Source organism: Ambystoma mexicanum, chromosome 9 (genome assembly GCF_040938575.1).
Source record: "Ambystoma mexicanum isolate Mex_15411 chromosome 9, UKY_AmexF1_1, whole genome shotgun sequence".
Lineage (NCBI taxonomy): Eukaryota > Metazoa > Chordata > Amphibia > Caudata > Ambystomatidae > Ambystoma > Ambystoma mexicanum.
The window spans coordinates 1,432,813,532-1,432,839,026 of NC_090931.1; the positions used below are offsets into that span (position 1 = coordinate 1,432,813,532).

General features: G+C 46.6%; 1 protein-coding gene across 2 annotated transcripts in view; it reads left to right on the plus strand.

Annotated features, from left to right (window-relative positions):
- Positions 1–25,495, plus strand: part of BCS1L (BCS1 homolog, ubiquinol-cytochrome c reductase complex chaperone) — a 184,311-nt gene that overhangs the window by 70,781 nt on the left and 88,035 nt on the right. For both annotated transcript variants that reach the window (XM_069616850.1, XM_069616851.1), the window contains exons 6-7: positions 9,985–10,154; positions 10,739–10,856. In XM_069616850.1, coding sequence (XP_069472951.1) covers positions 9,985–10,154; positions 10,739–10,856 — 288 coding nt within the window. The remainder of the gene's footprint in view (positions 1–9,984; positions 10,155–10,738; positions 10,857–25,495) is intronic.

Genomic DNA, 25,495 nt, shown 5'->3' on the forward strand with positions numbered 1-25,495 from the left:
ATCTCCTTTCCTGCTGACACCATAAAGTTGCCCAAAGGTTAAAACAGATAACCTTTCTTTTATTAGCCTTGCTACGCAGCAGAGCCTTATTGTGCATATATTTTGGGCAGCATGGTACCAAAAGGGGGTTTGAGTGCTGGCCATATGATTTGTGGTATTGGAGGACCTTACAAAAATACTTCTTGGTTACTGTAACAAGTCCCTGCCAGCTGACTGGAGAATGGTGGGATAATCCAGGGATCCTCCCTACAACATTCATGCGGCCAGCATCATTTAGTAGGTGGCGGCACCAGGTCTCCTTGGCTACTCCACCGCTTACAGCAAGATCCAGGCTGGGGACTATGTTACATATGTGAGAAACCAGAAGGTGTCTCACCCGCCAGAACCCAGGGGTCTCTCTCTCAGTTGGCCAGGGCACGGCCATTGCCTTTCGATCCAGACCCTGGGGGTGGACTAGTGCAGGAGGATCACCTGGGTGAGGGGTCTTCGGGGAGTGGGACGCCTGATGTGAGACACAGTATCCCCCCTCCCTGTAACACCTTTACCCCATCCTACCCGGTAGGATATTTGGGAACTTTACCCCCCCCCCCACCCCCGACCCCTTTTCCCTTCAAGAACACTTTTACACAGACAGCCCGCTCTGAAAAGAAAACAGATTCACACCCAAGCATTGTACCTGACATGTCCCACTACTATGGTCAGGCAAGATCAGGCAATAACCAGTGACCACTCACAGCTGAGTTCCATTGAGCTTCCCCACACAGATAAAAGGCGGAGCATGAGAGCACACGCTGAGTGAGGCAAAGCACACGAAGGAACAGCGATTTCCAGATGGCAGCTGAACGAGGGGAGAAAGACGGCAAACCAAGAAGGGTGCACAAGGAGGGAGGTACCCTTGACCTTACTGGCGAGAAACTATTACTTTACAGAATCATTCAAATTAAAAAACATAAGGCCAGGAAACCAGACAGAAGAATCCTGCATTCTGTGTCGGAGATACCTGGGTCCCTCCTGGATGGCTGACCGAGACGGGGAGGGGCAGCAGCCGCCGTGGTAGCATCCTTAGCTCCAGGATCAAAGCAGCACCATAGAGATCAACACAGCCGGTGAGTTGGGGAGACCGATGCAAGACTGGTCTGTGTTGAAGTCAAGGTTGCAAGTGGCAACATTGTATAAAGAGCACAAGAACGAAGATTAGTAACACGTGTGATGAAAGACGTGAGGAAAGCTTAATTGCTGATGGATGTTTAAACTTTAACAGAGCAAGTGAAAGGTAGCCCAATTTACAGGGGTACCCCATAGGTATATGGGGTACCCCTTAATCATGCTCACGCCAGAGTAAATGCACTCCTCTAGGGAATTAAGGCCATGAGTCTTCATCTTGCAAAGATAACAAGTTTAATCTGCACAGAAATGAGGATGGGGGCAAAGGACTCGGCCCCCCTACTCCCCTGACAGAATTTTGTCCTTCCGTGGCCGGCTCCTCCAGGCTGATGGTAAGCAGGTGCCTTTATATACTGTTCAACTTGGTTACTGGATACTAGCATAGCACATCCAAAACTGTCCTTCTTGCCTTACAAGGGGCGCTGCAATCTTCCTTCTTGCATGGCCGGGTTTACATTTAGACCAAACTACTAAGCATACTGCTGTCTCTGCAGGAATACATTGTAGCTCCTTCTGATCATCATTTGCTATATTATAAACATTTATATATAAACGAACCTTCCTGCCATACTCTCAACACTTCACTGAATATTCTTATATTTCATCTAGTCAGTTTCTCCTAAAAACCCTGTGTTCCCATACTGTTACATTGTGTACATGAGCCCCAGCCTGCCTGGGTGTTTTGATAGACAGGGAACAGCTGCTCAGTTACCTTGTGCTCTCTGCCAGCCTTTGCGAACACTACGGCAGTGCCTGTAGTCTCTTTTTAGCACAGGCTGCATTCACTGTGCTTTGAGATTTTAAAACTACATAGAATAAGATTTACAAGCGTATTCAACTAATGGTTATTTGCACCTTGTATTTAAATACTAACTATCTTCATTTAGTGACTGGCCACGCCTGTGTGTGATTATCTTTGCATGAAAAAAGCTTTCTCAGTGCTTTAGTGCTTAGAGAAGTCTTGCCTAATTGTAAAGCGCCTGAGGGGCGCAGGAAGGAGCTAGCCAAGGCGCTAACTCCTCCCCATCACAAGATATAATACCAGTGACCGAGTGGTCTGGCACCGTTTGTGTGCTCAATCAAAGGTCTCTGTGAGGTATCCAGCGAAGAAGTGGCAGAAACTAAAGTAAAAGAAGAGAATGAGAAATAAGTGAATCGAAGTGACCCGGCAACGGTTTGAGCAAAATCCACCGCGCAATCGAAAGTCTTCGATTTTTGATACAAAGAGGAACGCTTAGAAAGTGAGTACGTGGTCCGAGCCCGAACAAGGGAGACCAATTGTGATCATTGTGTTTAAGGGGTCCTCTGCAATAAAAGACTTTTATTGTTAAAGAGACATTGGCGCAGAAGGCCCTTATACCTATGCTTTGAACTAGATCCTCGTGGAAAAGAAGCTAGAGTGTGAAAAGCTTGAGCGTTCCACCTTATCCCATGCTGAAAACATGGGGTAGGGAAGCCAACTGCTCAACTATCCTGACATATCATTTCTTGAACACTTTCCTTTTTGCATATATTGTTGTCCCACACCATTTGTATTTAGGAGTAAGGATTGACTATAGGCCAATTAGTATAGGGCCTTTTATTTTGACAGCGACTCAACTAGAACTTTGTTGTTATTATTTGATGGTCGTATCTTTCTCCCATCCTTAGATTTAGGGTTAGATAGGCGTTCAACCAACCCATTGAAGTTCAATAAACACCCTTGAACTGTGATCACTTGTGTCTGTCTTCACTGTTTGATAACATGCCTTCCTTACACATATCACCCTCTTTCCTCTAGGCTCGCAACTATGTTAACTGGGGAATATCTACTGAGAAAGTCCACGTTTCCCTGTAGGTGCCCTCTGTATGGACTAGAGTAATTTTAAATGGTTGTAGAGCAAGGAACCACGGGAGGACCTGTTTCTAGGAAGCCAAGGAGCAGTGGGGGATTTGTGCCCCACGGGACTGTATGGGGCTTTTTATATCCATACATTCTAATTCTAAGAGAGCGTAGTTCCTTTCTCTACGGAAGAGTTTGGGAGTCATGTAGAGAATGTGTTGGCATTTTGTTCTTTCTTCAGAGAGGTGCGAAGTCCGACCGTAGGAGCATGGTTAAAGGGGCAGATGGCAAAGTGAGTTCTTTAATCTTTTGAAGGACTCTTCTGTCGTGTTAGTTCAGGAGATCGTTTAGTACTTTGATCATTTGAGCAGCTAACTTGAGATTTGAAGCCATGGTTAAAAAGTACAGGAGGAATCATTGATACCTCCATTACTGGTATTTGACCAGGCCCACAAAAGCTCAGCAATAGCTTTATGTTGTTGGAGGTAATACTTTCTGGATCTCCTTCACCTCTGTCTCCTGTGGTTGCACGGTTCCTTTCCCCACTTTAAAGCCCAGGTGTTTGGCATTTGTTGCAGCTGGGTTTCAGTCTGGCTACTGACCAAGTCACTAGGTATAATTTCACATGGCTATTCTTGGGTATATTCCTTGTAAGGCTTTGGGATTTAATCCATCATACTTCGAAAAGTGGCTAGAGCTTTAAGTCCAAATGACAGCTCTGCAAAATGGAACAGTCCTGTAGGGGTTGAGAATGCAGTTTTCTCCAAATCCACTGGGACAAGAGGTATCTGCCCAGTAGCTTTGGTTAAATCAAGATTAGAGATGTAGGTTGCTGGGCAGAATCCCACAATCATTTCATCAGTACTTTGCATCTGATACACATTGACTCTTTAGACCTCTCTGACTTTATGAAAGTCTATACAGAATTTCTATTATCCAGCTGGCTTGGCAGCCAGGACATTTGACAGTGGCCAATGGCTCTGTGACTGTTTGATGAGGCTTCACTCCAACATCCTCTCGAGTTCTGCTTGGACCGCCTAGCATCTGGCTTCAGAGAGCCTGTAGCGCTGGATCTGTATCGATTACCCTGACAGAGTTGCAAAGGGTGGATGCCTGAATTGAAAATTAAGGAATTCACTTCATAAATGACTAAGAGTATCCCTAATGGAAACACTTCAGAATAGGCAAGGACGTTTGCAGAACCCAATTGTAATATATATGAACACAGTGAACTTAAGGAGAATATCTTGCATGATTTTATATGACTATACATGACTTCTATTATAGGGAGTGGACAGTGAAGGCCCACACACTGAGACTCTTGAAAACCTACCTGAAGTTGACGCATGGCATAGTGTAGCCAGGTCAAACATTCTTTGATTTCAGATGATATGTAGACAATTGTGTATATAGTTTGAAAACATGAACACTAGAAATTCTTATGTATGTATACTAATTTATCCTTTAAACATTTTTGGAAACTTGTGGAAGAAAGATTAATCCTCTCCAGAAGAAGGGAATTTTTATGTTTGAATTGTAACTGTTTGAAATTCAAGTGCTACTGTTATTAACATGAATTTAAAAAGATTATTGATTTCATAAACATGCCGAAAGAATGAATTTAATAAGAACCACCATCAATACTCCTGATATATTGTCAGTATTCTAGTATTGACTGCCTTTATAGACAGTACTATAGGTGTGCAGGGGACGCGAGTGTCCATTAACATAGGACACTATTTTTGCAATAGTTATTAAAACGGCTTACTTGTGTCAGAGCCGTATTATTCTCCCCAGCACCTGAAAATTCCTGAAGACACTCAGAAAAGATCGCCTTGAATTTAACCTAAACAAAGGTGTGCAGCTCAACCATTGGTTAACCTACATAGTGTTTCAATGCAATGCACAACGCCATTGACTCTTCCTGATCTTTATACAAACACTTCTAAAATGGGTCAGATAGTCCCATGCGTTCTTCTCTTGGTATCCTTCAAAGTCTCTGCAACCCTATTCAGGTACCATATAAACCTAAACTTTAACTCTGTTGATATGGTATTCTTGTGAAATCTTTTGGCGGTCACCCTGTTGCATGTGACAGTTCAGATTGCTCAGAACCTCTATAACACAATATGATTGGTACCATCTTGCCCAGAGTTTATTCTCAGAGGTTGGGAGAATCCAACCCTCTCTCTCCGTACACAGAACTCACCTACGCATGTTTGGCAGTCAAATAACTCAGTGGCAAAATGTCTACTGCTCTGTAGGAGTACAAGGATAAGCAGTAGTGGCTCATCAGCCTACTGAACCCTCACACTTCTACAATCCAACAGTAATGCCAGTCATAAGGGTGAAACAGGCACAGCAAAGAGATGTACCTCCTTCACTATTTGTGGTGATGTGGGCTGAGGGCAGGCTATATTCGTAACAGGAGTGTGAATGTTTTAACAGTAGCAGCCAAAACAGAAATAGTACAATAGTCTAAAATAAAGCAATGTCCAATCAAGTTTTATAAAAATGTTTATACTTTAAAAACACCAATGTGCAATAAGTCTATAAGAAAACAAACCAAAAATCGACTGATGTGAGAAGAACACAGATTTTGCACAATTTAGTTGATGCAAGCCCTCTGAGTAATGTAGCAGGGGTGAAAGGCAAGAAACTGCAAACAATATCACCAAATAAGATATGTCTTGATGAAAAAGGTACAAATGTGTGACTTATCCGTCACTAAGGTCCCAAAAGTTGACCAATGGGGATGAGGCTGCTCAGCAGTACCTTTGTCAGTTATTGGGTGGTTCTTGATGCTGTCTTTGCGAGTCGGACCAGGTTCGGATGCAGTGAGTCAGTTGTGCTGGCCCAGGCAGCGAGCTGGCTTGAAGCAGAGCTCCATGCGTTTCAAAGGCGGTGTTCTAGAAATTGAGTTCTTACCAGGTCGGTTCGGAGGTCTAGTTGGTTCAAGATGTTGTTAACTGCTGGGTCAGGTCGACAAGTGTCATGATGCTTCTATTGGTTCAAGTTGAGGTCTAGGCAGTGCAAAGCTGTGATCCTGATGGTCTGATGCAGTGAGTAGGTTGTTTAGATTCAAACATGTAATGTGCTCTGCCTGGTAGGATGTGGCGTCGAACCGGATCAATGAATGCAGCCACAGCAGTTTGAAGAGAATACCAAATACAGCACTGTGGGTCCTTGTGGTTTGAAGGTGTTTGAAGGCTCTCGGCTCCTCTATGAGGTCATTTCAAAACAGCATAAAATAGGAATCCATCTGCTTGGCTTCTTCTGTTACTGAGAGCCATAAACCATGGACTCAGGGACAGGACTGGTAGTTTTCCTCTTCACTCCCACCTTGGGAATGATAGCTGGGGCCTGTAGGAGTTCTTCATCTCCAGTGAGGAGCCTGCATACTGATGGAGTTGGCAAAGAGTGCAGGTCATGGTCCAACAGCAGGTAACCCAAAATGTTCGCTAGGGATGGGTAGAGAGCAGAGCTTTGCCCTGCCCTGGAACACCAAACTTCACCTCTGGCAGAGGACTTTAGAAAGGTCTGTTCTCCCAGCAGGGTCCAGCCAAAGTCTTCTGATCTTAGAGTCCAAGATGAATTAAAGAAGTGAGAGACCCCTTGTTTATGAAGGCAAAAGGCCACAGGGATTGGGTAAAAGCAAGTCTTCTTTAAAGGGTCTAATCGCTGTCAAGATAATAAGTGACTTTTGCCTATTTGCAGCATATCGAAAGTGATTTTCTCTGCAGGAAGTGAAAGTAACGGGAAGGAAAGAGAAGCCCACAGAAAACCCAAGATCGAGGAACCCTTCCTCCAACCTCTTCTTCTCTGTCTGACTGTTCTAATCCCGTCCCCCTCCCAAACCTGCAGCTTGTGTGAGGCTGGCCCTTTTGTTGTGGCTGTGCGTCTTTGAAGGAGTGTTCCCTGGAGCCCCTTGCTGGTAGTTTCCTGGGATAGAGAGGTGTTAACCCAACCTCCCAAGGGAATCGGAGGCACAGCCTTCCTGACTATTTTCTTGCTTTTTGAGCAGAGACTGACAATCTGGCGAGAATCCATGTAGCCTTTCCAGGGCTGGCCTGAACTGACATGAGTATGATACAAATCAGTGGCTTTAATAATTGTGTGAACTATCAGTCTACGTACCAAAACCCAGGTATTGCCTATTAGAGATTACCAATTACCATGTCACCAGACTGCTCTTCACCACTGAAGAGGAGGAGCTGCATATCAGGGGACCGATGCAGCAGGTCCGAGGTGTACACTATGTTTTTGACATGGGGGTTACAGAAAGGGTAGTCTGTTTAGCAAACCACCCATTGTAATATGGATTACCTGCATCATTTTATTACTTATAAAAATAAAAAAGCCAGGGGTCCAACACTCTTGCCAGATGGCAATCCTTCACGTTCTTTTTGTTTGTCTTGGCTTTTATGCAGATGCTGATGCACCAGTTCTCCTACCAAACCCCTCTGCTCTCCGGTGACCTGCACAAACTGTGCAATGTTTTGCCCTGTCTCTTCTTAGCTACAGCGCATCTTGGGGCTCCTGTATATAAACCAGCACCAGCAGAAACATAGATAATCCTGTGGAGGCTTGTCGGGTTTTTCTCACAGTGGACAGCACCCAAGGAAGAAGATCATCCCAATTCTTGGGATCCACAACCCCCATCTTCTGCAGGAGCTTCTTTAAAGCCTGCATAATCTCTCAACCAAGCCATCTATTTGAGGTATATAGATGTTGACGCACAGGTCTTCAGCTTGGTCTTTGGCTTAGACTTGAACTTGGAATATTGATCCTTAAGGCCCTTCTTGGAATTGTGCAATGCTTGATCATTCACTAAGTGTTCTTGTGTTGAAGGGGTAGTGCTTCAGGGTATGAAGTGGCATAGTGCACTGTTATGAGTGTTTATCTATTCCCCACTTTGATAGGGCTTAGGTGTCCCATTATATCCATGCCAAGACTGGAGAATTGGACATCTCTGACAGATAGGTTCAGCATCTATGCAAGAATTTGTTTTGGCTGATGGCATACTCATTCAGATGTTCTTTACTTGCTGATAAACTGCAGGCTAAAAGAACCCCGCTAAGAACATTTTCCTTGTTCCTTACAATACCCTGGTATCCTGTGGTCAGATGTGAATGAGGCATCTCTACGACCATTCTTCTAAAGGGAGGTAGGACCAACAACTGATAATGGATCTGCCCAACACCTTTCACAATAATTTTAATACCCTGATGTTCGGCTTTCAGATGTGAATGACCGAACACTAGGACCGTTCTTCTAAAGAGTGGTGTGACAAACAACCAATAAGTCCGTCCAACCCTTTTCAGGATATTGTCTGCTCGATAGACCAGCCCCTTTGTCTTTTCAAAATAGAGTGCATTTCTGCTTTTGCCCTCCCCTACTGAGATTGTTTGGTCAAATGTGTGCTGGTGAGCATAACATTACATTCGGCTAGGTCAAATTCAGGACACAGGGGAAGGAGGCCAGTAGGTTCCATCTTTGGACAAGGTATGACACTGAGGTGAGGAGGCCTAAGTTTATTATCTTCCCGCTCAATACCAGATTTCCTGCAGGGCAGGTTTAAAAACATTGCATACAGCGGGTCTCCATATAACACATACTTGTCAACCAGGGGAAGGAGGTGTAACACCTTCATTGTCTTTAGATGGTCCTCACCTACCACTCCATCTCCAAGAGACGTGAAAGAGATGAAGAGGGACAGTCCAGAGAGCAGGCTGAGAGAATGGAGTTAAAAGAGGTAAAGAACACCCAGAAGTAGGAGGACGGGAGACTATTTAAGAGAGGAGCAGAAGAGGCGGGAGTGGAAAAGAATAAGAGTGGAGAGGCAAAGGATATGAAAACGGAAGTGGAGGAGCAGCCAGGTGGTGAGAAAGAAGGAGCTGCAGAGGACTAGAAGGGAGGAGGATAAGACCAGAGAGAGATGGAGGAGGAATAGAATAGACCATTACAGACATTTGAGCCAAACAGTAGGAGGGAGAGTGACAAGTGCTGGATGTGAAGGTTAAAGGGGAGGAGAGTTATACTGTTACGGAGGAGGAGGAGGAGGAGTAGACCAAAGAGTGACATGCCAAAAGAGGGCAGGTCAAGACCATTTGCCCTGGAGATACCCAATAGCATTGTGCTCTAGGACCCAGGAAGGTATCAAGGGGTTAGGCCCAACAACCCGGGCCCCTCACAATCCTGCAAAGGGTCATAGTCTGATATCTGCCCCTGTCTAGACGCTCCAGGGCACCATGGATGGTGTTAGTCGTGAAGGAAAAGTGCCACACCCTGATATCCACTATGAAAGCTAAGCAAGCAGCTACTACTGCCACCAAGAAAGAAGTCTGGACACTTACATTCCAATCAAAACTTTCTTCATATAGGTCCAAACCCCAATCCAACTACAACATCTCCTGGGACAGAGAGAGACCAGGCCTGGTCTACACAAAACCAAAGATGGCAATGAAGCTGATCTTGACAGAGTTGGTGTCTGGACAGCTGAAGGTCAGGGATGGCTGTACCTGGGCAAACAAGACTCTACCCAAGCATACATTGTTATGCCCCTTCATTTGATGTGCCACATGGATTTATGATAGTTGTAGCTAGACCTAAATGGCTGTAGCTGGGCATATGAGGCTGCAGTGTCTTGGGGTATTCAAGGCTCCTTTTTATTTAATAGTAGAACCTGAGTTTGGTAAGCTCTCTGGGCATTTGGAGATTTTCTTGGACATGCAGAGATAAAATGCTGCACTTAGTTTAGGATGCAAGTTCCTGGGCATGTAAGCATGTACTAGACATACGATAATTGTTAATGGCAAATGACTTTAGCCTGGTATATGTGGGTTGCACATGCCCTTCGCTTTGTCAATGTTTGTTGGTGTTGGTGGCACGTGCCCTCCAGCTCTACAGATTTAAATTTGGTACTCATGTTATAACAAATGGAGTGCACATTGAAATTCTCTTGCATTGTGTCTCTCTACTTTCTTTGCCTTCGTTAGAACGGCCTTGGCTGGGGAGCTGGAGTACAGCATCTGTCTGATGAGCTTGAGTGATAGCAGCCTCTCTGATGATCGTCTGAACCACCTGCTGAGCGTGGCGCCCCAGCAGAGTATCATTCTTTTAGAGGACGTGGATGCAGCGTTTGTGAGCCGTGACATTGGTACACAGAGTGAGTAATGACTTATGCATGTAATTAATTGGGTATGCATTCTATGTCACAAATGTTTAGATACAAAAATATTAATGGTGGTTGATGATTAACAACCACTGATAACTCATGTTTATTGTGTGATGCTACCAATGAAGATCTGCTTCATTTTATTATTTTTTGCCTGGCCTATGGATTTGTATTTGTGTTTTATTTGGGTTACCCATCATATTAGAGCTTCTACACAAATTCCTCAACTTTTATGGCGTAGAAGCCGAAATAAAATATCATTGAATGCTTGATTTACCATGCCTGTCTAGCGTATCAGTGCTCTTTCTGAAACACTGTATACTTTACTTCGACTCCAGCTCCTGGCAGTGCTCTATCTGCAATGTTGCTAAAGTATAATGTCCTGCATCGGGAGATATTCCAGTGTTACGTCTGTAGTGTGCGGTTCTTGTAAATTACATGGCTTTAAAGGGTGTGAGGCTTCTGTTAAGGTTGGAATGCCTTGTATTTTTAGGTTGTTGTATTTGTTCTGTATTAGCTGGACTTTTAGTCGCCATCTTTCAAATGCTTGTGTCTTTTGGCTCTGCTTTGCACAGACCCTACAGCCTACCAGGGGATGGGACGGTTGACCTTCAGTGGATTGCTGAATGCTTTGGATGGCGTGGCATCCAGCGAAGCCAGGATTGTTTTCATGACCACCAATCACATTGACAGGTAAAAGAGCACCATGTTGAAAGAATGCAACTTCCACTGAAATAAGACATAAGATGGGCTTATAAATGAGTTCATCTAATTTGGGTGTTACAATGGCAGGATGGACATTGCTGAGAGATACCTGTAAAAAGTAAATAAATAAATAAATAAATAAAATAAACAGAAAGAGTGGCTGAGATGGTCATTCCACTGGGCCTTGTAACTGGGGGGGGGGGGGGTTATTTGCACCTTTCCTCCCAAGATGCAATTAATCCCAAAATGGAACTGTCCTGTAATGCATTTTGAATCCCCCCCACCAAGCACTGTATACTTTAAGGTTTTCCCGAAAGAATAGCTGTGAAACAATCTGATTTTCCTTTTCACCTTTGCAGTGGTAATGGTTGGGCCACTGTGACAAGGGAGGTGACTCCTGTTGCATTGATGGAGCAGAGGTATTGGCTTGGCCACTGCAAAAAGGGAGACGGCTCCTGACACACTCTGCTTGAGCAGTGGTATCAGTTTCGCCACTGCAACAAAGGAAATTACTCCTGAGGTACTCTGCTTGAGCAGTGGAATGGATTTAGTCGCTGCAGCGAGGGATATTTCTCCTGATGCACCCAGAGTGAGCTGGGCCTCTTCCCGGACCCCACCGGGTCTTCCCACTATTCCCATTACCTGTGGTGCCTTGGGTACATGGCTCTGGTTCTTCCCAAGGTGTCAGGGGCCTTTCTTTCTCCTTCTCGCTTCCTGTGCGGCTCTGGGACATTCTCATGGTCGACCACCAAGTGTGTCTGCTCCCTGCCGGCTCCGGGACGCACCGTTAACATCCTGCCTTTCCTCTCTCGCACCCAGAGAGTCGCTATTGCTCTGCCTGCAGCATTCAGACTTTGAACTTCCTGGGCTTCGATCACATACTCCTGGCTTCCACGATGAGATCTCCTTTGTCCGTTCTCACTTTCCTGTTTATACTGTTGACGCCGCCCTTGCATACCATCAACACCATTTGTGAAAGTCTCCTTGGCACTCTTCATGCTCCAGTGAGCCACCCCGTTGCAGTACTTGGCTGACTTTTAATCTGGTTACTCCAAATGCCTCTCATGTTCTTCTTCCTCTCAGTAGGTCTTAGACTTGTCACACTCATGGGTTGACAATAGAACATGATTCTACAATCAAGGGTGGATGAAAAGAGTGACCATGAGTGTAGGGGTTTATGTGCTATGGTGGTGGTATGGAGGCTCTTCCCTAGGTGGATGTCCTTATACCCAAGAGGGGAGTCCCTCCCTATGAGGTCCTCCTGCAGATTACCACCCCTAGGGGGACTATTGGATAGCAGCCTCACCTCCCTAGCCTCATAGAAACGGGCTTCCCCCTGGGGAGAGGAGACGAGACCTGGTGAATCGTCACATTACATAATGACATAAAACTCAATAAAAAGATCTTTTGAAAAAAAAAATAGACATCCAACATCTTAGTCTCAAATATGGTCCTTGACGCTGGGCCTCTCTGGCATTCTCAATCTCTGGCATAAAGGCGTCCCAATATCTTTCTTTACACACCGGGGCAAGCCAAATGTCTCAAAAACAGGTTTAAAGGGGTCCTGCACCTTGTTTCTGAAATCTTCCACTGGTTACATTGGTAGAATCTCTCGCAAATGGATACCTCGGGTTGGTTCCCCTCCTGCTGTGTTCTTATGTCGCATTGTCTCCATCAAGGAGCAATAGGTACAACTGGAGCTTCTCAGTCGGGTTCAGTGCGAGTCAACTGGTCTGGATCTCCTATGTTTTCTGTAAGGTACTACAGGCTTGAATACTTCCCTGTCCTAGTGTTCTGCCCCTTCCTTCTTCTACACCTATGCAACCCTTGTCCTGTGGCAGGGAGTCTGTGAGGGTGATAGGTGATCCACCCCATAAGGAGGCTGGTCCTTCATTAACTGCTTCAGGGAGGCTACCTAAGTCTACCCAGAAGAGCACCCATGGCTAGGCTGGGGTTTTGTCGTAGTGTACACCTGGAAGTCCAAACACATGACCAGAGTTCTGCAGCAATTATAAGTGTGGCCTTTAGGCCCGAGATAGGGAACCCTAAAACAAAGTGCTTAATAGTTAAATATGTGCCTCCTCTGGTGAATCTGTAATGGCAAAGCAGATACAGAGCTAACATGCAATGCCTTATCTAAAAGTCTCTCAATTTGAATAGCCTCAACCAGAATAAATTCAAGTGGCCTCTATTATGTGATACATTCTAAAATAGGGTGCTTGGGGCATGGCCTGGCTGCGGCCTGATGGAGACTTTTCGCTCTGCGGATCTGCAGCCTTTAAACCGAATTTTCCCCCATTGATCTGATTACATTAGCTGAAAGGAGCATCAAACTGAAAGCAAACAAATCACCCTCTGGGTTCTTTCCCTGCTTGAAGAAGAGGAATCTGCTTGGATACTGTGATCTGCCCATGACCACGAGTTTTCCTAATATGGCGGCCATCACCAGACTCGAATCCCAGACGCTGCAGTGAGACAGCGCCAACTTATACGTTGGATAACGGCGAGCTACCCAGCTCCGGTGCTTTCCTGGGATTGAGCATTAGTACCAGTAACCCACAATTTACTTCTTGTCAGGTCCGGACTTCAACTCCAGAACCGGGCGCCCCATGGCTGACACCCATCATCACTCCCTGTGCAGACTGGTGCTTGACTCTCTGCTCCATTGTCTGGTGGGGTCGGCTTCCCGGCACCCAGCACCATAGACTTGTAGCTTCTGACCCCCTCGAGCACAAATTTAGAAGCAGTCGTAGTCCCACACCCAGCACTTCATCATGAGGCCAAGGGGTCGCTGGAGTTGTTCCTCTTTCCATTCTCCGTGGTCTGCGGTAAGGGGTAGCTGCCCTGATATGTAATATCTGGAGCACTAAAACTCTTGAACCCAAATCATACTAACATTTCAAGAGCAGGCTTCCTCATTTTACTGATGTACGCAAGTTGTTCTTTAATGCACCTCGCCCTTACTCTCTGAGTACTGGATGACTGATCCCTCTTCCTCAGCCCTAGTCAACAAAACAAGAGTCTTTTCTTACCTTCTTAAGCTGTACCATCCCAGTACCTTCACCATCACCGGGTTATGCACTCTAGCTCTTGCCTTTAACCTAGATGCACTGCCGATCATTGCCATTCACTGCAGGCTCTCTGATGTAAAGAAATGTGAGTCTACACCTTCTGGCTGCTATAGGTAAATTCTTATTGACACAAACAGACAGGTCTCTTACTACTTATCCTTGTTCCTACTCAGTGTACCACGGACTTCCTCAAGGAATAGAAATCTCTCTCAGCAACAATTACAAACCCTTAAGATGAACCTCACAAAACCAAAGGACAATAACACATCCTCATCCATTAAGTACATGCTCCAAAGTGAGAAAATGAATCCTCCAACCTTGTGACCCGCCATATTGGCGACTCAGATGGGTCAGGACTTGTTAGGGGAATCCCAACCTGCAACCAAATGTGACATTGGGCCTCATTACGGGTCCGGTGGTAACCCTGCCGGTGCTACTGGTAAACTGTAAGTCCCATTCCCATAGAGAACCATAGGACTGTATGGGGGTGGGGACACAGAAGCACTGGCACCGTTGCTAACAGTGCTGGTGCTTCCATGACCGGTGTGGCTGCTGCGCCCGGCAGGGTCAGACCTGTCAGGCACGGCGGCTCCGGCAGGCAGACCTGTAATATGCCAAATCGGAAACAACGGTGCCGGTAAGCGTACCAGCACCTTTGTTTCCGGAATGGCAGGATCATAATGAGGCCCATTGTCTACTTACTTCAAACCCTGAAACAAGATTTGACCACCTCAATGCAAGAGCTTAAAATGTCATTCCGAAAGCTCAACCAGAATATTCAGGTGGTGGAAATTACATTTTATGCACATCTTCCCCGGAGAAAGGCGTTCTTGAACTGGAAAATCACCACCACTGCTTAGATGAAAAACTTGAGGACTATGAAAACAGATCCAGGAGAAACCACATTAGGCTTCGAGGCATTCCTAAAGAGATCTCAAATTGAAATCTGGAAGAGTTTGTTCAAGCTAGTGTAACTCCATTGTTGGTGACTCAACAGATATCATCAACCTAACCCTGGATCGTACACACAGGGTATTCACCAACTACCAGGAACGCAAAGGATTTACGGCAGATGTTTAACCAGACTCCATTACTTTAAATCAAAAGAGCTCATACTTCAATAGGCCAAGGCCCGATAATCTTTAGAGGTGCCGCAATTAACCTCTTTCATGACTTGGCACCAGCTGTGATATTCAATGCCTGTTATGTCTGTTACAGTTAGGTAAATTGAAGAATGCAACACTAACCTGAGACCATGGACCACAGCTGAAGAATATAAGAGATCCCTCAAAGCCCCAGACCCTCTCTGTAAATGGAACCACAGAGGGGCTGACGGCCTTGGGGAAAACCTCTAATGGGAAGAAAACCCTAGTAGCAGTCTCTGCGGCAAAAATGCTGGTTAGTTCTTATACGCTCTGGTGGCAAGCATTAGGCATGCAGCGCTACAGCAGAAAAACACCCGGGGAGCAGCAGGATCCATAGAGAGCTGACAGAAGTATGGAGAACAAAGATATTAGGGGCAGGGATAGGAATGACAGAATGTCTTCGACAGGGAGCACATGAGAGTATACTCACAAGCACCAGTGCTACGAGAGTAGCGACGCGTCTGGGACTCCTTCTTTACTCCTTGACAACTCCAGCAGGAGTTCCAGGTGATGCAGTGACGTCAGATGTCGGAAACCGTGGGGGACCGCTAGACTGCCAATGCAGACAGGAAGGCCTGAAGGATAGGAAACCAGGACATTGCGCATCTCACTCGGTGCCGGGCTTCTACCGTCATCACAAGGACTGATGACCCAGTGAGTCACGACAGTATGCCCCCTTCCCAAGGTGAGAGGACTAGGTTTCCAGGGATGCAAAGGATGGTAACAAAGCAGCAACCTAGGAGCATGGACATGTGATACAGGTACCCAAGTACGATCACAGGCACCATACCCCTTCCTGTCCACCAGATACTGCAGTTTGCCACGATAGTAATGGGAATCGCAGATGCCGGACACCTTGTATTTAGGACCTGAGGAGGTATCCACATGTGGAGGATGAGAAGATTGATCCCTTCCCAATTGCGAGACCTGAAAAACTGGGTGAATGCTAGACCAAGACCAAGGTGAATCTTGTAAGCCATGTGTCCTCTGGAAGCCAGGACAGTAAAGGGTCCATTGGAGAAAGCTTGGAAGGGACCAAATGGCTGGGTAGGAAACGAGAAGCAAACCAGACTTCATCTCCAGGAAGGTAGATAGGTTCCTTAACCCTCTTCTGATCAGCAAATTCCTTGGAACGACGACAACCAGCTGTTAGAGGGGCAAGAGCAGAGCAATGACCCTAAGGAATATCCTAGACCAAGCATCTACTGCAGGAAACTGTACGGAAGATGGAACCACCATTGCTGGTCGGATTGTATCCGTATGTGCAATGAAATGGGCTGAGTCCCAAAGAAGCTTGCGGAAAATTGTTATAAGCGTACTCTGCCATGGGTAATGGGTCACACCAATTATTCTGAGTAACAGAAATCAAGCAATGTATATAAATCTCTAGAGTCTGGTTCAGGCGTTCGTTTTATCATTTTGTTTGTGGATGGTAGCCAGAGCTGAGATTTCGCCGGATTCCACGGACTTTACAAAGGACTGACCAAAACCTGGACGTATACAGGGGCCCCCGGTCTGATAGAATGGAATCATGAAGACCATGAGGGGAAAATATGACATAAAAAGATACACGCCATCTGAGGAGCAGTTAGAACTTTGGGTAGTGACATGAAATGTATGAGTTTAGACTAGTAATCAATGGTTACCATGATCACTGTTTGGCTGTCAGAAGGAGGAAGATCCACTATAAAATCTGTGGAGATGGCCTGCCAGAGACTGGATGGACGAGCAGGTTGAACCAGATGTCCTGCAGGACGTCATCTTGGCGATTTTGATTGGAGACAAATCTGACAAGCTGATACGTAATCCCTAACATCTTTAGTCAACTTGCACCACCAAAAATGGCATTGAACCAGGATCATCATGCTCCGGATGCCTCGATGTCTATCTAGTATTGTATAGCTAGTATATTTTCAGACATAGAGGAAAAGTCAGAACCTTTACCTGATGATCATGAAAGAATAAGTCACCCGCTTGGACAAAATTATAGGACAAATTTAGTGTCTTACATACGTCCATGTGATTTTGTGATTTCCGACGTAAATCCTAGAGAAAAAGAGTAGACGAAATACAAAAAGGTTGCAGTAGGAAACATCTCGGACTGAAAGGGAGGATTAGGTTCACCAGATTAACGTGGTAAGGCGTCAACCATTCCGCTGGACTTCCCTGGGATGACAGTAAATGTGACCTTGTAATGTGAAATAAAATATGCCCATCAAGGGTGTCTACTGTTCTGGTTCTCTGCATATTGTAGGCTCTTCAGATTTCTATGGTCTGTCCTGTGAGAAACTGTCATGATTCCTGCCTCTCATGTCCCCAGCCCTCCAAGATGTCAGGCTAGTGCCAGGCCACAATCACCTACATGGCCCTCAAGGGCTTCTCCATCCCTCCAAAGACCCGCTTGGAGTCAGACTTGGCGCTTGTGGCACCAGACTCACTCACTCCCATAGGATAACATTGGGGATTGGACTTGTAGTGCATTGATGGGGACAAGATGGATGCCCCCAATTATTTTGGTTCCCAGAACTGCATGTGCAGTCTAGTCTTTTGAGTGTGGTTCAGCCCAGAGACACCTCGGATACCCAGAGACTATTTAAGCCACGCCCAGGCTGAGAAACATGCTTTGTGTTTTCTGCACCTGCAGCGTAACACTCACCGTGTTCGGATCGGTCTCCAGTAGGCCTGCATCTTTCTTCTGCGCTCAGCTCCTGCAAGAACAAGAACACAGTTAGGAACAGCCTTACCTTGCAGCGCTTCTGCCCATCATTCATCGCTCCTTCTGTTCTGCGGGCATCTTCGGCGGTGTCATTCCCATCCCGGCACGCCGCTTCCTAAGGAAAAGGGAAAAGAACAGAAAAAAGGCATAAGTAAGCATTCAGCAAATCTTCGCTTATTTTTTAAAAACTGTACGAGCTTCAAATGCTTACCTGAATCCCAGCCGCTCTGGGGAACTCTGTCTCTGGAACTTCTCATCCATCTGCAAGAGGGAAAAGACACTACAGGTTAGCGTGGAAACATCTAGAGGCGCCGCATACCGCGCTTACTCACCGCATTTCTTCTTCATAACCGGCATCCACGCTGAAAACGTTGCGGCACCTAAAAGACACACAAAAAGAACTCAGTTCAATACAAATACTGTTAGGCAGAAACCTGTGCAGTTCCCTTAGGGACCACTGCAAAAAGTTTAGGTCTACAGGAGTTAGAAGTAAACCCAATTGGTAGCAGTCTGCACCACCCAGATTTACCTGGTAGCTGTGGCTGAGCAGCCAGACTTCTCTCAAGAAGAGTTAGGCAGTATACAGAGCATACACAATAGGGCAGGTAAACACAGTAGAACAAGCAAACACTGACCAGAGCTTTGGTGTAAAAGATATGTAATTATTTATTTAAAAACGCATCTAAAAACACACTGGCACTAATCTCAAGCAAGTTCAAAAACACAGTCACTAAAGTATATACACTCCCTTAAAAGAATATTAGACAAGTCTTAAGTAAAGCCCCACTTATTTTCAGACAGCGGTGAGCGCTTAACGCAGATGGCACTCTAATAATTCGGTTTAAAAGGGAGAGAAAGGCAGAGCATAAATTGAAACAGATCCCAACACTTTCAAAAGAACACAGCAAGAGAGGAAGGCAGAATCAAACCGTGAAGTTAGAGTTCAGAAAGCCGGATCCACTTTAAGAGGATCAGAACGAAATGTGTCCAAGTTCACACGGTTGAAAAGTGCACAAAAGTCTCAAAGGTTCAGAAAGAAGTTGGACCAAAAGAAAGGGACCAGTTAGATGATCAAGAGGCCAGCCCAGTCTAGAAGGTGAAGGATTTACTGTCACCTTGTAGCAATCTATAGAAAGGGAGGCCAGGCGGACACAGTACCTTGAAATGGTGAGAACACTCCAGCGGGGGCAGTTGTTCCTGGCAGCGGTTGCGAGTCGGTGCTTCGTCCGGCAGAAGAGAAGATCTCGTCGGGGAGGAAAGCAGGAGGTCGTTGTACTGCCAGGGAAGAAACCAGCCGCGGAGTTTCTCAATTCAAAGGAGTGGTCCTTTTATTCGCGGTTCAGTGGTAAGTGGCTATCCGGTTGCCGGGGTGCTTGGCACGGGCAATTCGACCAATTTCGTCCTGGTAGGCGAAAAGGAAAGCAAACTGGTTGTCCCCACCAGCTCAGGGGGAAGAGACTCTCCGGCAAGAAGATCACCTCTGTCGTCGGGAAGTGGTGAGACGGTTCAGCAGGGCTCCACCGGTGGTGTCGTCGTTTCAGGTCGGCTCAGCTTCTCCCTCTTCGGATTTTCAGGTCCTGTGGCGACTTCTGAAGTTCCAGTCCCAAAAGCCCTGCTTTTATGCAAGAAACCCCCATTCATTCAGCCTAGCTGTCAATCAAACATGCTAAGTGGTGAGCCGGCCGGCTCACCACTTGGGCCAATCACACAAGAGTGCGACTTGAGTTGCCAAGGCAACTCAGTCCAGGGTGCCTAAACCCCCTCCCACACCCCCTGTGGTACCCAGACAGAGTGGCACCACTTTTGGGGGCTTCTGTGGAGAAGCCTGCCAAAAAGTGGAACAAAGGGCTCGACTTGGGTTGGAGTCACAGAAGAGAACACAAACACAATTTTAGAATCGAGTTCTGGTAAAAAATACCAACCGGTGAATTAATATTAAATAAATAACCCGGCGGTATATTCAAGGCTATAGGAATTAAATAATTAAAGTTGGTAGCCTCGAACAATGGGAAAATCCCATAGAGAGATATTTGCGGTCGAATATAAAAAGTAGTATCCACTGCCACCAGCCAAAACTCGATCAGGGGGACGGAGACGTGCCCCCTCGAATAACAGACCCCTCGGCAATCGAATTGCCCTGACCAGTAGGTCCACAATATGATGGTTTGTACTGGTTTCTTTTCATAATTTGGGACTAGTAAAGCCAATGTTGACTTTACATGCCCTGGGAGACAGTAGTCAGTCCCAGGGTATGGAGTCTATGGTGGGGTGTCACTATGACACCCCTGTGTCACTGCACTGAGGGTGCTGTGTAACACACATAGTAAAAACACATGAGACCCTATGGAGTAAAAGACCCCATAGCCCATAAAACACATTAACAGTCAAAGGAACCCCTCAAATCATGTCCAAGAGTGTGAGGAAAAGAGTCTCACTCTTGGCAGGAGAAAAAAACAAACTCCAGAAATCCAGCAAAGCTGCTGGGGGACTCACTAGGTTAGGAAATTCAGCCTAAACAGAGAATTCTCCCTAACAAATACGAAAGGGTCGCATCGCGCTCTCAATCACCTTCAGCGCTACTCATCTCAGCAGCACGTCGCCATCCCCGGATGCTGGCCATCATCTAAGGAAGCAAAGGAACGAAGTTAGAGAACTGTTCCAAAGACTCATTATACTTACCTGTCGGACTCTTGCCAGTGAAGTAACTAGGCAACAACGAGCCCGCATCAATCAACGCGCCCCAGCGCTGAAAGCAGGACGGAGAGCACACTTTCCAAGAAAACAAGGTGAGCTGTGGATCAAAGGGAAGGGTTGGACCCCGGGGAAGGAGGGGTTCAAGCACACAGAGACAATAGGGAGTTAAACTCTACCAGTCCTGTGTTTCAGGCCCAGTTTCCAGTCGAGTAGACTCCAGGGAGGTGTTCGAGGTCGTAAGAGGTCAGAACAGGCTGAGTGACGTTCCCGTGGATACCAGGTGAGCGTTACAGAACACAAAGCCTCGCATCAAAATCCACCTGGGCGTCATGGAAATGTCAGAAACCGACCAGTTAGCCCACATGTTGGGGCAGCTACATTCCGAAGTACATGCAGCCAGGCAGGAGACCAACACCCTGAGGAGAGAGCTGATAGTAGCCGAAGAACGCACTGATGACTTAAGCCGGCAACTTCTCCAGTCACAAGCAGGGTATGCACCATTGCCGGGAAGCGTGCCCTCGATGCCAGCATCATCAGCCAATCCCGTTCAGATAATCCTTCCTGGGGCAGTTCCCTTAGCCCCGCCCGAACGATTTACAGGGGATCCCAAGAGGTTTGCAACGTTGATGAACCAGTGCCGCCTGCACTTCATTTGTAGACCAGGGGCCTTTCCGAATTACCAATCACGGGTCGCTTTTGTGCCATCCGACCTGAGTGGTAGCGCCGCGGACTGGTCAGTACCCTTTGTGGCCCAAGACGATCCTTTGCTGCATGACTTCAGGGGCTTTCAGCAGGAGATGGAAAAGCTGTTCGCCCGTCGAACTCATGGGCAGGCATTAGACAACAAACTTCTGTCCCTACGCCAAGGGAATCAAGACCTATTACCATACATAGCCACGTTCAATAGACTCGTAGTTGAAGCAGAATGGCCAGTGGAGAAGAGGACCACATTATTTCATCAGGGTTTGCGGGGGGAGCTCAAGGATTTTCTCGCACAAGTAGTGAACCCCCCAAAAGACTGCTCAGAATTTATTGACCTTGTTGTTCAACTGGATCATAGGTTGCAGGTCGAACCAGACCGGACCCTCGTCCTATGCATGTGCGTTCAAAGGACAATATTGCCCGCACAACGGAAGGTTCAGGAGAACCATCGGGAGGGGTCAGATCCCGCTTGACTAAAGCGGAAAGGGATAAAAGGAGACAGCAGCAGTTATGTCTGTACTGTGGAAGGTCAGGTCATTTCCTTAAAGAGGGCCCTGTGAAGCCACCGAGGAGGACGGTAGGGGCCACGGACAAGGAAGATACCATCAAGGAATTGGAAACCTCCCCAGCCCGGCAAGTGTAGGGGTCCACTTGTCGAGCGAAGAAAGTGAACTACAGACCTCCCATTTCGCTGGTCTTGATCAATCACCAACAACCATCTCGGATGCACGCAGTAAGAGCGTACATTGACAGTGGAGCCGTTGGGAATTACATCGACCAGGATCTTGCGGCAAAGATGGGGCTTCCGTTACGCCCTAAATCAACCACCGACAGTGTTACCACTGTCGACGGCACGGAAATAGCTTCTGGTCCAGTATCCCAATGCACTGCAGCTTTAACCCTTCTGTGCCAGGATGGACACCAAGAATCTATTGTTTTCGACCTCATTAAGGCACCAGAGTTCCGGTTGATTTTGGAAATGTCATGGTTGGTAGTTCACAATCCTCGAATCGATTGGCGAGCAAAAGAATTGGCCTTTCCCGAGACTTGCGCCCACACATGTTATCGCCAAGAGAAACAACCAATAGACACCAGAACCTCCATGCTTGCGACTGTGGCAATCGGCACCCTACCAAGTGAATACCAGGACTTTCAAGATGTCTTTCAGAAAGAACAGGCTTATACCCTGCCACCGCATAGATCTTACGATTGCCAAATCGACCTGATACCCGACGCACAAATCCCTTGTGGGCGAATTTAATCACTCACGGAACCAGAAAACCAGCACCTGAAGGCCTATCTTGACCAATACCTGGCAACGGGTTCATCCGTCCTTCGAAGTCTCCAGCAGCCAGTCCTCTATTCTTCGTACCGGAAAAAGAGGGGGACTTGAGAACGTGCATCGACTATCTCGCACTGAACCAGATTACCGTAAAGAACCGCTACCCCCTGCCACTGATCCCTGAATTGCTTGATCAAGTCAAAGATGCCCAAATCTACACAAAACTAGACCTGAGGGGGGCATATCACCTTGTTCGTGTAAAACAGGGGGACGAATGGAAAACTGCTTTTCGCACCAAATACGGCTTGTACAAATATCAAGTAATGCCCTTTGGCCTTTGCAACGCGCTTGTAGCATTTCAATACTTCATGAACGATGTCCTACGGGATTTGATTGATGTCTGTGCTCTAGTGTACATCGACGATATTCTAGTATATTCCGCATCAAAGCAGGACTACGTTAAACACGCCCAATCCGTATTGGAGAAACTCTGTCAACACCAGCTCTACGCCAAGTTCGAAAAGTGCTCATTCCACGTCTCCGAGGTGGAATTCCTGGGCTTTATTCTCAGCCCGAATGGAATCCGAATGGATGTGCACGAGGTAGATGCTATCCTGAACTGGCCATCCCCAAATTCATTCAAGGGGGTTCAAAGTATGCTGGGTTTTGCAAACTTCTACCGCCGGTTCATCCCAGGATTTTCGCAAATCGTGCATCCCATTACGTCATTGCTAAGGAAAAGGAACAAAAAGTTCCAGTGAACAACAGAAGCCGAGGAAGCTTTCCAGGAACTCAAAGCAAGATTCACATCTGCCCCAATCTTACGCCACCCTCGCCCTGATCTCCCATACCTGGTGGAAACGGACGCCTCAAGCATGGCTATGGGAGCCGTCCTCTCACAAAAGGACCTCGAAACGGTCCAGTTACACCCTGTTTCCTTCTGGTCGCGTAAATTCACACCCCCTGAACTCAATTACGCTATCACAGACAAAGAACTCCTGGCCATTAAGTCAGCATTTAAGGCATGGCGGCACTACCTCTTGGGCGCCAGACACAAAATCAACAGCAAAGGCCCAATCCTCACGACAACTACGTTGCGCTCTTTTTTTTGCTGAATATGACTACGTGATTACATTTCGACCAGGGCTGAAAAACGGGAAGGCCGATGCCCTTTCCCGAATGGGGGTGGAAGAGCAAGGGTATCGGACCCTTGACCCAATAGCAATCATCCCGAGTGACAAGCTCCTAGGAATCACAGCAACCATAACTCAGAAAGAATTACATGAAGAAATACAAAACCGGATGAGTCCGGAGCAATTACAAGCGTGGAGTGCACAAGGAAAACATTACATGATAAAAGATCAGTTGCCCTACTTCAGGAATCGTTTATTCTTACCAAACCAAGAACTATGAGAAAAAGTCATGTCCGGTTATCATGATTCCTTGATTGAGGGCCACCCCAGAATCGCTAAAACCCTAGCCAAGGTAAAACAAAATTATTGGTGGCCCACGTGGCGTACAGACATTATCCAATTCATCCTATCTTGTGGCGTGTTTGCTCAAAACAAGTCATCAAGCAGAAACCGGCTGGGCTATTACAACCATTGGAAATCCCACGAGCACCCTGGCACACGTTGTCTCTCGATTTTATTACTGACTTACCACCCAGTCAGGAGTTTAACTATTCTTGTGGTCGTGGACCAATTTTCAAAAATGGCACATTTCATTCCTCTTAAGGGGCTCCCAAATGCTTCCACTCTGGCAAAGGTATTTCTGGAAGGCATTGTACGGCTCCATGGGTTTACTTCAGTTTTGGTCTCAGACCGAGGTACTCAATTCATATCTAACTTCTGGAGAAAATGCTGCTCTATGGCCCAGATCGACATCCGGCTATCTACCAGTCACCATCCCCAAACGGATGGTCAAACTGAGAGGACAAATCAGACGTTCGAGCAGTATCTGCGTTACATGTTACACCAAGCTGAAGGAAGCTGGTTCGACCTATTATGGATAGCTGAATATGCTTATAATAATTCCCTACACACCAGCACTGGGCAGACACCCTTTTATACCATGTATGGCAGGCACCCACGTACTTCTGAGTTGGACGTTCCTACAACCCTGGAAAACCCAGCAGTCAAAACCTTGCACACAACCATTTCTCAAACCTTTAAAAGGGCAGCTGAACACCTACTTCAAGCTAAGAATCGCCAAAAGAAGTTTGCTGATCAACACCGAGCAAAGGCCCCCAACTACCAAGTGGAAGACAAAGTCTGGCTGGCGTCTAAACACGTGTCCATTAAAGGAACCTGAACTTTCCGTCCAAGATACCTGGGTCCCTTCACCGTCACCTCTGTGATAAATCCTGTGGCGGTCAGACTAGCTCTGCCGTCAAACATGCAGATTCATCCTGTGTTCCACGTGTCTCTCCTTAAACCTGTTCAACCTGGGACCCGGGTAGCAACGCCACCGCAGCCAATAGTAGTCGCCAGGGAGCCAGAATTCGAAGTCAAGGACATCCTAGATTCAAAGTACATCAGATCCAAATGATACTACTTAGTAGACTGGAAGAGGTATGGTCTACAAGACAGGACATGGGAGCCTTGTGAGTGCATCCATGCACCTCGCTTGCTTAGACGATTTCATCAAAACCATCCAAACAAACCAGGACCAGACAGAAGAGCCACCTGTCATGATTCCTGCCCCTCATGTCCCCAGCCCTCCAAGATGTCAGGCTGGAGCCAGGCCACGATCACCTACATGGCCCTCAAGGGCCTCTCCATCCCTCCAAAGACCCACTTGGCGCTTGTGGCACCAGACTCACTCACTCCCATAGGATAACATTGGGGATTGGAACTGTAGTGCATTGATGGGGACAAGATGGATGCCCCCACATATTTTGGTTCCCAGAACTGCATGTGCAGTCTAGTCTTTTAGGTGTGATTCAGCCCGGAGACACCTGGGATACCCAGAGACTATTTAAGCCACGCCCAGGCTGAGAAACATGCTTTGTGTTT